The sequence below is a fragment of the Pithys albifrons genome, chromosome 1 (assembly GCF_047495875.1).
Source record: "Pithys albifrons albifrons isolate INPA30051 chromosome 1, PitAlb_v1, whole genome shotgun sequence".
Classification (NCBI taxonomy): domain Eukaryota; kingdom Metazoa; phylum Chordata; class Aves; order Passeriformes; family Thamnophilidae; genus Pithys; species Pithys albifrons.
Window position 1 is genome coordinate 3,019,233 of NC_092458.1, and position 14,018 is coordinate 3,033,250.

General features: G+C 41.7%; 1 protein-coding gene across 3 annotated transcripts; it reads left to right on the forward strand.

Annotated features, from left to right (window-relative positions):
• Positions 1-721: 721 nt before the first annotated feature.
• On the forward strand, positions 722-8,723 carry TASL (TLR adaptor interacting with endolysosomal SLC15A4). Of its 3 annotated transcripts, XM_071569380.1 has the most exons (3): positions 722-900; positions 6,514-6,639; positions 7,735-8,723. In XM_071569380.1, the coding sequence occupies exon 3, from the start codon at positions 7,736-7,738 to the stop codon at positions 8,612-8,614; it is 879 nt and encodes a 292-aa protein (XP_071425481.1). In that variant the 5' UTR covers positions 722-900; positions 6,514-6,639; position 7,735; the 3' UTR covers positions 8,615-8,723. The 3 variants fall into 3 exon arrangements, with proteins under 3 accessions (XP_071425481.1, XP_071425487.1, XP_071425472.1); XM_071569386.1 differs by lacking the exon at positions 6,514-6,639 and having other exon boundaries at positions 7,732-8,723; XM_071569371.1 differs by lacking the exon at positions 6,514-6,639.
• The last annotated feature ends 5,295 nt before the right edge of the window (positions 8,724-14,018 follow it).

Sequence of the window (14,018 nt, forward strand, 5' to 3'; positions counted from 1 at the left end):
TGGGATCAACCCAAGCAGTCCAGTTCTGTGCTACAAACAGTACTTGTCCTCTGCCCTTTAAGGAATACTCCAACAACAACCTCAAAGCCTTATTCACTGTCCCTATGGCTCAAGCTTGGAGGATGAATTCCTGCTTGCCTAAGGGATTTTCATCCACTGCCCCTGCTAAGACAAGCTTCCTGCCTGGGTATGGGAAGCACTGAGGTTCTGGGTGCCAAAAAAGGCAAGGTCCAGCTTTCAGGTGTGACCTTCCTCCTGAGAGGCATTGCTGATACCAAGCAAAACCTGATGAAGCAGCTGTGCAATGCTGTTTGGTGGTAAAATATCTGTACAAGGGTCTGCAGAGAGTAAAGCAGGCTTGCTGAGGAGTGCATTTCTGCTTTGGCACCTCACTCTTCCAACCTATTTGGCATGACAATCTTGACATGTCAAAATGTCTCTCTGCATCAGCAAAAAGGAGATTGATAGATGAGGCTGAAATGGGGTGCACGGTAAGTTGCCAACAGAAGAGCAGTTTCTTTAAGATTGTTTTAGCTGTTCAACTTTACCAGGGTTTTTTCATGTAACAGTCCATCTGCCTGGACTGTGTGTGTTGCAATTAGCTATTTTAACAGTACACAGTTTCACAATGAATTTTCCTTTAGACATAAAAGGGGAAGCAAGTTCAGCGTGAAGCAGTTCAGTCAGTTATAAAAGCCCCTAATCTCCTAAGGGACTTTCTTTCTATACTTCTTTGCTATAGAGGATTAGAAGTAAAACAGATGTTATCTTAGAAGTGTGTGTAAAAAGGAAATAAAAACAGAACTTTGCATTTTGAGGTAGGACAGACTCACAGGAAGCTTCAAACTAGTTGGAAGACCTCAGATTTGCAGTACCTGGTCAGCTGCTGTATCTTTGGAGGTAAGAACTAAAATATACTGTGCATTTTATAAATGTATGAGGATGTTACTCTTGCTTATCAAAGTGGCTCAGTTCTGTCTGTGTGGGACCACAGCTGGCAGTGAGTAAAATGAAGATGTGCTTTTTTTTGTTTTGAATGTACATGTGTTTGCTGTCTCAGCCACTGTCCACATGCAGTTTCTGCTGCCTTTAGAAGTGGTGAGGACATTTCAAAGGTGCCATCTTCACAACCATGACTGACTGTGATTGGAATGTGACTTCAAAATGGAAAAAACAAAATTGTTCCACTGATATTTCTATAGACTTTCACAAAATCAGACCACAAATATTTTTCAGAATATTTTTAAAGGGAGTCTTACCAGGTGTGTTACTTTTATTGTAATTATGGTATTATTAATGAGCTTTCTGCACGTTACTGTACTACATAAGTACAGTACTCTATTTGTAGATTAGAAATAAAAATAGGCATGAAAAGAGATGAATATGGGCATCATACTTAAAAAAAATCATAGGAAAAAAAGCTGACTTCTCTGAAAACATGATGATGTTAAAAAGTGTAAGCAAAGAAACTTTATCATTGTGTTTTCCTCATTCACCGTGAATTTCCTGATTTGGTGCAAGTTGAAAATTTGACATGGGTGCACATGCACAAAATGCACCCTCTTCCCTCTTTTTTATGCTTTGCAGCAATGTGACTAATGCTTGGTTTTGGACCATTTCACTCTTGCCTTTTGGGAAACTCCTTCAGCCTTTTCTGTCTTTCTTGTTTTATCATTCATTCTTTTTAATTCCAGCAAGTGTATTCTCTTCTATGGGAGAGCACATGAATTTGTTGCCTCTCTACTTCAAATGCTCACACGCGGAATGTTGTGGTCCATGCAGTTCAGTCGTGGTAACAACTACCAACTCATTTAGACATAGACATTCAGAAACATGAAATGATTTCTACCCCAGGAAGTAAAACATAAAAGCATAGTGCAGAATTATCATATAGTCAGGTTCCTCTTACGGGTGTGGAACCCAATTCATTTCATGCTGCTGCTTACAGCTGTGGATATGAGATGCAAAATGCTATCAAACCAGACTGATGGGGTCCTAAACCAACTTTGGATGGGTATATATAATTAAGAAGAATGTGGAAAATGATGAACCAGGCGTGCTCTGTATGAAGTTTCAAAGAACTTGAATTGATAAACCAAAATTGGATGGGAAATTATTTTTATACTGTATTTACCAGCATACAGTTTTCGTTGTATTTTCATGGAAGCATGTCCCCTCCAAAATCCACTTAAAGATACAACAGCACTCAAAATAAACTAAGAATGTATTTTTTTTCCTAAATGAAAGAAACCAGATGCACCTGAAACTCACTGTCATCTGTTTAGCATGATTAAAAAATAGGTAGACAGTTGTATAACAAAACATTCAACAGTATGGTAAACATATAAGGTGTAATATGTTGGGGAAGATGTCTCTCCTCACTTGCTTCCTTCAGCCTGTTCTTCAAGGAAATTCCTTCATACTCTTGAAACACAGGATTATTTTCCTCTCAAACCTACTTGTTTTCCTTGAAACATCTCACATTCCCAGGTGGGAGAGGTACTCCTAGCTTTCCTGCATCTCTTGAACTGTTGACATGTGAATAAAAAAGATGTTTTCTTATGTTTTCTTCTGTCAGAAGACCAAAACATCAGAGTGAAGGGAGCTGTGGGGAGGGGATAGGAGGAGTTTGGCTCTTGAGCACTGCTGAAAGAGCCTTACAGTGCAGCCCCTCAGGTCCCAGATCTTCCAGAGCAGCAGCAGCAGGGAGAGGAAGTGACAAATGTAGCAGGCAGCACTCAGATGCTTGTGCATTGTGCATCTTGGCTATTCCTCTTCTTTTTAGTCATGGGCAAAGTGGGCCAACTCCTGCCTCAAACAGTGTCTACTGTTACTGTAGAATCATAGAGTTGTATAAAAGCTCAGGTTGGGAGGAACCTAGAAATATCATCTGGTCCAATCTTACATGGGAAAGGAAGTCTAGATGAGATTATGTAGAACCTTGTCCTGTCCCATCTTGGAAACTCCTAGTAAAGGGGACTCCACATGTCTCTGGTGAGGTTGTTCCAGTCACTATTTTCACTGTAAAATATTTCATTTTTTACCTGAGATGAAACATCTTCTTATCCCTGGAAGCATTCAAAAAATATGTGGATGTGGCACTTAGGGACATGGTTTAGTGGGGAACATGGTGGTGCTAGGCTAATGGTTGGGCTCAAGGCCCCTTAGTGGTCTTTTCCAATCTAAATGATTGTATGACTCTATTCCAATGTAACTTGTACTCATTGCAACTTGTCTTCTCCACATGGCTCCTTGTGAAGAGGGAGCCTCTATCTTTGCAGCTGCAAATAAAGAAATTTTGTGATGAGCTTACTGCTTCTCCCAGTCTTATTTTCTCCAGAAAGAGGAGTCCTAACTCCTTTAATCTTTTCTCCTTTGATCATCTTCATGACTCTCCATTGGACCCTCCCCAGTCTGTCCACATCTTTCTTGAATTTTGGGGACAGAAGTGGATGCTTCAGGTGTGTGGGTCATGTTCAGCTTTTCTCCACTGGGACCCCCACGTCCCTCTCAGCAAGGCTGCTCCCCAGGCACACAGATCCTGGTCTGTGCTGGGCTCTTTGGTTATGTTATCTCAGTCCAGGAACTCACACTTTGTAAACTTGATACTGTTATTGCTGTCCAGGTCTCTGTAATATGGCTCTTGTGTCCACTTCACCACACAGTGTAGTGTCATCAGCATTACCTTTACCCAAGCCAAATGTGGTTCAGATACCAAAGATCTGTTGGTTTCTGGCATTAAGGAGAGGCTCTACTTATCCACATGCACAGCTCACTTTATTACCTTCTCCACTATCCTGATTTCCCCACACTGGCTATACTGAGGCTTCCTGGAAGCTGTTTCATGCCAGCCCACGGGGAAGGTGAGATATGGGTCATGCAACACATGCAAGCTTGCTCTCCAGACTATCCTGCTTCCCAGGACTCTTGTGTGCATGTCTGGCATTCTGAGGTGGATCCCAAACCTCACTGAAGGGATCTGTCTGAATCTCCACAGCCTGGGAAAGCATGTCTTAAAATAGGAAAAATACAATAGATCGATCCACAGGATCTGAGTTCCCTTGAGGCAGGGAGACTGTCATCTGGGATTCCATGTAATAGATAAGCTAGAACTCAAGGTATACTCTGTGACAAGATTTGATCTCCAATCAACAGCAGCATAACTTTAATGCCACTCAGAGCCTTGCACAGGAATCTGAAAGCCAGACATATTCCAAACAAGCTTGTCTCTTCTATGAATTTCCATCCCCTCCTTTTACAGTGCAAAATAATGTTGCTTTCCCCGCTGAACTGTGATCCCAGCTGACACCATGTTCTTTCTGTTCTCCCTAGCCACTTTTCATCTCCCTCAGGCTTTTGTATAGGACACAATTTATTAAATCTTTGTGTACTCTTCTCAGGCTTTCCTTAACTGTTATCCTGAGCCAGGAACTCCCATTCTGTTTTCTTGCTCTCAGACTGTAATTTGAGGTTTTTATGCAAACATTGGCACCATCTACAAGCATTATAACCCAGCAAATTTGCTGCCACCGACTGGCAATACCCCTGGATTCTCCGTGTGACTTTAAACATTCATCCTGCCTTTAGAGTTTTCTGCTGCCAGGGAACAGAACAAAAACCTCAGGCAAGACATATGAAATTTTAAGATCATCTGACAGTAATAAAGACTATGCCAGATAGAAAAGACAGTATATAAACAAGGCAGTCTTCTCCCTCTATCTCCACTAGGCTTGGAGAGAATGTACCCACACAGTACCCACACAAGGAAAATTATCTTTGTTCACTTCACATGTGAAATACATCAGATGAGAATTGTAACAAAAAGTTATGCAGTTATTTTCAGGCAGAGGGAAGTGAAATCTGAATTTAAGGAGCGTGAAACCCAAATATTGAAAGACATTAGATATAATCTCTGTGCCCTTGGAAACCTGATGTATATGTGTTTCTGTGTCACGGAATGGGGATTAAGAGGAGAACAAGAATTCAGAATTAATGAAATCTGCAATCCTTATCAGATTTAAAATGCAAAAATTAAAGGTGACCCAATTGCATGGCTGTTGGAGTGATGGCATAATAACTTGACAGTACTAGGATAAGAGGGACCAGAGAGATATATGCACCTCCCTATTGCATTCAGGCTTTCAACACTGCCTATCGGAATTTAAATCAGATTTCCTTGTAGAGCTGGGCATAGCCAGATTAGTGCGACAGCCCTTGCCAGCTTCAAAGGGTAAGCTTGTAACTCAATCAGCAGAACACACAACTCCTGAGCACAGTGGGAGCCTAATATTTCTGAATTTGCCAGTTTTGTTTCCACTCCTGTCTCAGACTGTGCTTCAAAACTCTTAAAATAAGTATAGCAGAATGCAGTGCAAAGAAATGAAACCAATGGTTTCATTTCCCTCACGCATCACCTCATGGCAGAAACAACTCACATCTGGGGAGCAGGAAAGATTGAAGTGTCACATGCTACCTGAACACAACTGCCTCTGCCTGTGTTGGTTAGAGCAGTGGACAGGCCATATGTTACATTTCCACTCATTTCTCAGAATCCACATTAAATATAGCATACCAATAAACGTATAATCCCAGATTCAAGCTAGCTGAAGTTAGTGGTGGCTTTGCAACAAAGCCATCTGGGCCACGGATGGCTGGGGGAAGGGAACAGCCTTTGTACTGCAAAAGAGGGGAACAGAAGCAGAAGAGAGAGGAGAATGAGTTGATAACCTGAGTAGCTCTAGCATTTGGCTAAGAGCTCTGTAGGGGCACCTTAATCGCAGCTAAAACCTAAGGCAAGACAACAGCATCACACTGCAAGGAGTGCTAAGCCCCAAACATGATTTTTTTCCCTCTTGTGTAAACAGATCACTTTTCATTAATTGCTACTGCCTGTGGGAAATCTCACACAACTGGCAACAGCAGAGGATCTAGAGTCACCGAAGCAAGTGTTTGGACACCTCTAATTCCCATTAATAATTTTGTCTGAAGGAAGGTTATTTTTCCTCAAACCTTCTACTTCATAGAGTGGAAGTTATTCCCTTCCCCAAGGAAAGTATTTTCTCACACTGCCTCTTTCCTAACAGCTGTGCAAAGTCGATATCTGTGCTCAGACAGGATTTAGCCAACAATTGTTATTACTGCAGCATTCTGCACTAGCAACTGTGACACATTAAATACTTTATTAAGTATTATTCACTCTTGGAAAAGATAAGCTGAGCAGTTGACAGCAGCATGGGATAGTACAGCATGTGCCAGAGACATGCCACCTCCTCATTCACAGTTTGTAGGAAGGTGTTCCCATTCTGGGACCCCATCACAGCAGGATTTTTGAAAGAGAGAGACACAAATTGTCAAATAACTGGGACATATTTTCATATCTGCAGAGACAGTATCTGTTAAGGATTATAATTAGATTAAATAGTAAATGAAGAAAAGTATTCACTATTGCAGGAAAGACAAGATATTTTGTATCATAGGAAAAATAGTTTTAATTTTAGTTTGTTTTCACTTTAGATCTACTTTCTCTTTGCTGGACCAAGCCATTTCTTTAGAACATTTATTCCCATTGATTGTATCCTTGGCACCTGTGGAAAAAAAAAAAGAGAAGATACAGTGGTGGACCTAAGAACAATTTTTGAGGTAGTGGAGCTGCTAAAGCTTGGATAAACCCTTTACTAATGTGCAGATGCATGTGTATTCTTGCTAGCAAGTCCTGTCTTTAATTACTAATGTGCCTGTGCAGCTTTTGAGACTGAGCTGATTGCTCAGAGAGTGGAAAGAGTTAGTGACTGCTGGAACCTGATCACGCCTTTGCAGAATTGCAATGGAGACTGATTTCAGAGTTGGTTGTACAACTAATCCCACAGTTCAAAGACCTAGAGTACTTCTGAAATGTGCACTTTCTTATGCACTGAAATATGACTCTTCTAAAGTACACTCCTTATTTCTATATCTGGGGTGATCAGTTTAAGGTACTTTTATAGCAACTGGAAGGTGATAAGCAAATCGAGGTCACAATTCATCTCATTTTGATTTAAGGGTCTAAACCAGACTGGATGAATCATGCCTCCAAAAGGTTTTGCTTTTGCCACTGACATTTTCATGTCTAAAAGTGAGACACAATTAATTCTATCCTGATTGCAATGCAGAAGTGCAAAGTGCAAATTTAATAGTTTGAGATTTTTTAGTGAAAAAGGAACCACACCCATAGTTGTTGATCAGTCTGGAACAGAAGAGGTGATACTCTCAATATGAATCTCAAATCAACATAATTCAGAGGCAGCTGACAAACCACACACAACAAAAGTTGCTTCAAAGCATGTGAGATAAAGGAGGAAACCCCTTGGCTTCTTTATGAAGTGCAGGACAAAAATAGACATATCTAAGTGTAAATTGTTACAGGAGCTATTCCACAACAAAACAATTCTTGTCCCTCTCTCCAGAATTTGCTTGTCATTGGATGCATTGGAGTATGTGTCATGTTACACAGAACATGCTTTGATGTCACTGAGTTAACAGCACAACCAGGAGGCAGGATGATCACTTCGCTCATTGACTCAAGTCCTCTAGAAAGACAAGGACACTCTTGTTCATGTCCATATCAGAAACATCTCTCTGCAGATATAACAGACTTGTGAGCATAACCATCATTCAGTGAATTTATAATGAACTTTTTGTAATTAACGTATTTTTGTCATTTTTCTGTCTGCTGGTGGTTCCTTGACTTTGGAGAAGGATGCTGTCAGAAGGTTATCTTTACAGAATCACCTACCTTTGTGGAGACCTGAACCCTGAGCTCTACAACACGAGTTCGACTGATGAAGTGGTATATGAAATGAGGTCCATTAATTATTCTTCCACGGACGAAGCACAAGGAAAAAGCCTCCTTCAGAGATGCAGATCTGCTGGCAAGTGCATTTCCTCGATCTGCTCTAGAGGTAGCAAGCACAGCAGGAGGCAGAAGGATAATCTCCCACAGCCTGTACAGCCCCCTGAGCCCACAGGGCAGCCATCTCCAGCTACACATGCCTGCGAAGGGCTAACAAAAAAGGTCACCTACCTTGTTCCACCTTCCTGCAAAAGCATTTGCAAGAACTACAACGATTTGCATATAGCTGGGGACTATGTGGTGCCCATCAGCTCCGTCACGACAGATTTTGCTTGTGACAGTGGCATAGGCCCCTTCTTGGAGTCCTCAGAGATTCCTCCCCCCATGGAGTCTGTGAGGGTTCCCCCCTCCAGTGACACCGTCCGCAAGCCGGGCCAAGGCTACTCCTCATGCTGGCGGCTGACGAGCCTGGGGCCTCACCAGCAGCCCCTCTCTGACTCAGCCCTGAACGACTACCTTGAACAGAAGCTGATGGAACTGTACAAGCAGTACATCATGGATAGCACAGCAAACAGGGCATCCCCCACTCAGATCCTGGCCTCGGAACTTATCATGACTAACGTGGATCAAATCAGCATGCAGATATCACGAGAAAGGAATATGGAGGCTGTGAAGGCCAAAGACATTGTCATCAGCCGCTTCCTACAAATAGCCAGTGGGAAGATATCCTCAGAAATGAGCACACCTACTCTGCATATTTCCCAGTATAGCCACATTAACTCTTAGTGTTTGAATGTCTGACATTAGAAAGTTTTTATATTCTGTGAAGTCAATTTTTAGTTTCTTAAGATACTTTTCTGCTTCATAAAAATGCATTTACCATCTACGACTTAAATTAAACCTTCCAGTATGTATTACATAAATAAAACTATCTGTACTGTGAAGTCCCTATTGTGGACCAGATTTTTTTTTAAATTTTTTTTTGTGTGAGCCTCAGATATTAAAAAGGTTTCATAGAAAAATGACTAAGACAATATGACACTCTTCCAGGTGCCCAGATGTTTGCTTTCTCCCCACAAGCTTGATATATAATTTCCAAGTTCCTCTCTCTGATGTCTGCCAACCTACCCCTGGGTCTGTGCTTGTGAAGAGTTACACTCAAGTGAGTGCAAACATAGTGATGACAGAGCTACAGAAATACAGAATTTAGGATGTCATCTAGGGCTTTACATATGACATCCCTCACAGAAGATGTTATAATTTTTTCTTAAAGATATTAAGGAATAGACACTTGATAAACTCTAAGGAGGAGGAATGGGTTTGTACCAGGGCTGGTAACTGTACCTGACATAACAAAGGGGCAATTCAGCTCATTGGGATGGCATACTGTGGCACAGCACAGGAAGAATGAGTGAGGAAAGATTAGCAAGGCTTGGCTTGTGCAGGCTGGCACACGATAATGTTATTGGGTCTGTCATTTCATGCTGGGTGAAGAATGCAGAATGGAAGTGCTTTTGGTCAGCTGAGTTAGCATATGATGGTGTTAAGGTTATTTTATGGTATTTTCCCCACTCATCAGGTGATATTCTGGGGTATCAGACAGCAACAGGATCACAGGATTCCTGGCACAGCAGTGTCAGCACTGACCCAGTGGGGATGGAACTTGGTTGTAATAATGCCAAGGTCATAGGTTCAGTCCCCTGTGTGGGCCATTGACTTAAGAGTTGGACTTGATGATCCTTGTGGGTCCCTTCCAACTCAGAACAGTCTGTGATAAGTTCTCCTATGCTAACCCTAATTATTTAACTGGTGTCTTCGTGTTCAAGAGTTACCATCCCTTTTTTTTGAAGCACGTGCTCTGTTTCCAAACAGACATCATCATCAGGAGTGTGCATGTGTACCTGTGGGTTTGCACTGACCTGAACCCTGCCAGTGGACACTGGAGACCTGTGATCACAGACAGACACCACCTTTGCCAGCTACTTACAGACCCACAGCTGTGGAGGGGTCACGTGGGGACAGCGGTGATAATAAAGTCAATTGGATTAGTGCAAACAGGGAATGCAGAAGGGAAGCTGAAACGGAGATCTTAATAGCACAACAAACCCCCTCTTTTGTTAGGATTGCTGCTGTGTGACATAGGTCAATGTCATTTGCATCTTGACCTTGAGTAATTTCCAATAGAAGCTCCTATTTTGTAGAATTTCACCAAGTCTCAGAAAAGAAAAAGAACTCAATAACCAGAGCTGCCTTGTGGCAAGGATTGGTACCTACTCTGAGTCTGTATAATATATAACATACTGACAGTGCCAGTCCATCATTGGTTGAAATTCTGAGTATCAGTATAAATACTAATTTATACTAAATATTCATAAAATGTTTTCACATTATTGTTTCCTTGTTTCCACAGTGTTGTTTTGGCCTTTGTGTGCTTTTTCCCCCCTTTTCATAACTTTAGGTTTTGCTTTATGTATATTTCAAAAACAAATGTAAGGTGGTAAACATGTATATTTCAAAAACAAATGTAAGGTGGTAAACATGTCAGTTTATTCTATTGCTGCTGTCTTTCCAGAGATTACTGGAATAGCTCAGCATATTTTCCTGCTTGTGAAGGTATCCAAAAAGCAGCTGCCATAAGAACCTTTGATGCCTGAATCCAGAGAGTGCACATCTGTTGCCATAGCAGCCTACCAAAATACTATTATTCAGCAATCCAATATAGATAATTTCTGGCGTAAAATATTTCTAGACTGTGCTCAAATTCTATTTACAAATAGATTAAAAAAGCTGCTTTCAAGGGAAAATAACATTTATGGTATTGCACAGGCACACATGTGGGCTGCATGCAAAATCCATTTCCAGCAATCCATGAAAATGCCTTGCAGAGGACAGTAAAAGCAAAAGTAAGAAAATGTAGTAGGTTTTATGTCCTACAGACACATATCAGGCTTTTCAAAACATGGGGCTTTTGTTCATGCCCATTGACATTCACATCACTGAGTTTTAGTAGCAAAAGATGTAGTGGAAAGCAACTTGCAGAGTTGAATGTATAAATCAGTACCCTTGCTGGAAGACCTGGCTCCTTCATCAGAGAACACAATCGATTCTTACACTCAACTCTCCCTACTTCACAGACCGTGTCCTGTGCAAACAAAACAGCATTTTATTGTCTTTAACTCAAAAATCCAGATCTTCATTTCCCCCCCAGACCTGCGGGCAGCATCTGATCACCACAGTCCCGTTCTCAGAACTGCCTCAGGAAACAGTGTGGGCAGCTGGAGAACAGGGGCCGAGAGCTCTGCCCAGACCCACATGGAAACCTCCTCTCGCTTTCCGGGTCTGCAGCTGCTGTGTCAGGGCGGGCTGCAGCCAGAGCTGGGGCTCAGTGCTGGGAGAGCAGAGCAGTGCAGGAGAACAACAAATCTTAAACGTACAAAAGCATGGCTTATGAGCACAAAGGGCATGTTTGGTACTTTTCAATCAACCACAGACCATTCCATTCTCATGCAGCTTTCTTCCAAGCAAATTGCTTACTACAGTCATACTGACTTTCAAGTAAAGGTTGTACTTTGTATTGTCAGACTGACATTATGAATTTTATTTATAGAAGGGTCGTAATCATTGCAGAAGTTGATTAACTTTGGAAAGACAGCATCAACCACTTCTTCCCCACATATGGTTATTTTCTTTTCCCTGCCTAAATATAAATACCCATTTCATTTTGAGTGCTGTAGTGTACCTATTTCTTACATGAATTACATACCAGCCACATGCCATTATCTGAAGCAGCTCTTGGATTTAAGGCAGTTTCTACATAAACCATCAACACTTTCTTACTTTCCACTATACACAGGTGAAAGTGCATTTATATCTCTCTCCTTCTTCCATTTAAAACTAATCTTCCTCTGCACAGGTGCCACTCTAGGTGTGCCTGTTTCCTGCTGAAAGCACTTAGATAGCAATTAGGCTGTTATTACCATGAGTCAGGCTGTTATCTAAAGCGATTATCATATTCTCTCTTCTTCCCCTCCTCTTCTGTCTCAGGGTCAAATGTTTAAAGAAAGAGATCCCAATTTTTTAGTAGCTCTCTTATATAACTAATTTTTAGTCAAGGGCATATAATTTCTTGACACAAGCTTCTCAAAATGCCAATGGAGTCCCAGTGGAGTGTGTGTTGGAGAGAAAAGTTTAAATTCTGCCCTCACAATACTTCCTAACAGTATAGTTATTTTAATATGACTGAGATCACTTAAGGAGAAAAAGAAAATGGTAATGAATGTTTCAGTAACTGTTTGGTTGATATTTGTCAAGAAACTGATCTCAGAGGGATGGTTTATAGCCACCTTCAGCATACTCTAGCAGTTTCCTTAGGCATTTTTTTTTCAGAACATATTACTCATTGCTGAAAACATGATTATAGCAGTGAGGGATTTTATTGCTTATAGATAGTGTGACTGTGCCCCCAAGAGTCAGAGCCCATCACTGTGGCAGATAAACATTACCTGTGGACTCCAGGAAGGCTGAATGTGCAGTGTGACAAGAAAAATTCTTTGCAAAGGCACACAAGAGAAAGAAAAGTAATTTGTTTGATTTGTTGGAACCTGTAAGTCCTGTATTTGGGTTTAACACCTTTGCTGGTTCTGATTTCTTGTCTGTACCAAGAAGCTGGTGGGGGGTTGAAAAAGGGATATAAAGTGCAGGCTGGGCTTTGTGCTGAATGTGAAAGTGAGCATTTCATGCTCTGGTTGCTGGGTTGAGATGATGGCTAAAAGATAAGCATCTAAAACTGAATTAAATGGAATTCTACAGTGTTGAATGCAGCCAGGCATATTGATCCTCTTTCACCTTGGGGAAGCTGCTGCAGGGCAGGAGCAGATTAGGACCTCCCAGCATTGGTGGCATTGATGCCCTACCCCAAAAGCTCATTTCATTCTCCTTCTACTGTCCTTTCAAAGGCTGAAGCAATGGGGAGTTATTTAAGACTGTCACTTCCCTGAGCTTCTTCCTGCCATGAGTTTCTCTTGGAGATAGTCCCTGCTGGGAGTATAACCAGCTGCCACTATAAATGGCTTGGACAGGAGGGGATAAAACTGCAGATTTTGTTACCTTGATTATCAGAATTTGTTATTGGTGTGTACTGTGTAGACATCCCTTATTCTCTAAGATCCAGCAGGGACAATTATCAATTTAGGGAGATCACCATTACAATGACATCTTACTGCAGATTTTAAGCCAATATCAAGATATAAAAGACCTGCTGCCCTTTTACTCACTGATGAAGTTAGTAACTTGCCACACAGCTCATTAAACACAGCCTGTATTCCTATGACAGCCAGTGAGTGTCCACTTGGCACATCTGTGTTTGCAGCCAGCCATCTCTGATAGACTCCTAGGATAGCTGTGGATGGTACTCAGAAGGGACACGTATTTCTCCATCTGCATTAATTACACAAAGCTTGGACACAACAGGTGGCTTAAATCAGTGTATAAACATTCAAATCAACAGGGCTGGCCTCTGGTTGGTGGAGCCATCTCAAGGAAGGTGAACTGAGACCTGGTCCTCAAGCTGTGCTCTGTTGGGTAAAACCATCTCTGACTTATAAGACCATTTGCAGTTTAGAAATGTACAGCAAAAAATGACTAACATATAAAGGCACAGAAGCTTATGTCAAACCAGAATTATTCTGTGCACTGCAGCGTTACTTCTGCTTCTGCTGTACTGGGAAGAGCTGGCTTCCCATCTCTCCAGCATTACTGCTGACAGGATTAAGATGGCTTTTTGGAATATTAAGCAGGCTTTCTAAGGGCTAAAGGGAACAATGTTCCTGAGGCTCATTCTGACTTTCTTACATCTCTTTCAAGGCAAATGTTGAATGAATTACTCTGCCTGAAGTGGAAATCCCCTTGAAGAATATTAGCACTGTCTCATTTTGAGTTAACATCTGATTATTACTGAATTCTGTTCTGCTGTCCACCCCCCCAAACCCCCCCCCCCCCCGCAGCATTACACTCCTGCTTAGCTTTCCACACGGCTGGTCACTGAGGGCTCCTGCACTCCTGCAGTGTCAAAATCTCTGAGACTGCCCCAAGGCTTCCCTCTGTCCTCTTGCCATGCAACCCCGTGTTGGTGGTTTTACACGTGGCACTCCTGTGCTCTCTACTCTCCCCTTGCCCATATCATTTCGCCTCA

Bases quoted from the DNA above. Each gene is read 5' to 3' on its own strand.
- TASL (XM_071569380.1), top strand. From the start codon at position 7,736: ATGCTGTCAGAAGGTTATCTTTACAGAATCACCTACCTTTGTGGAGAC.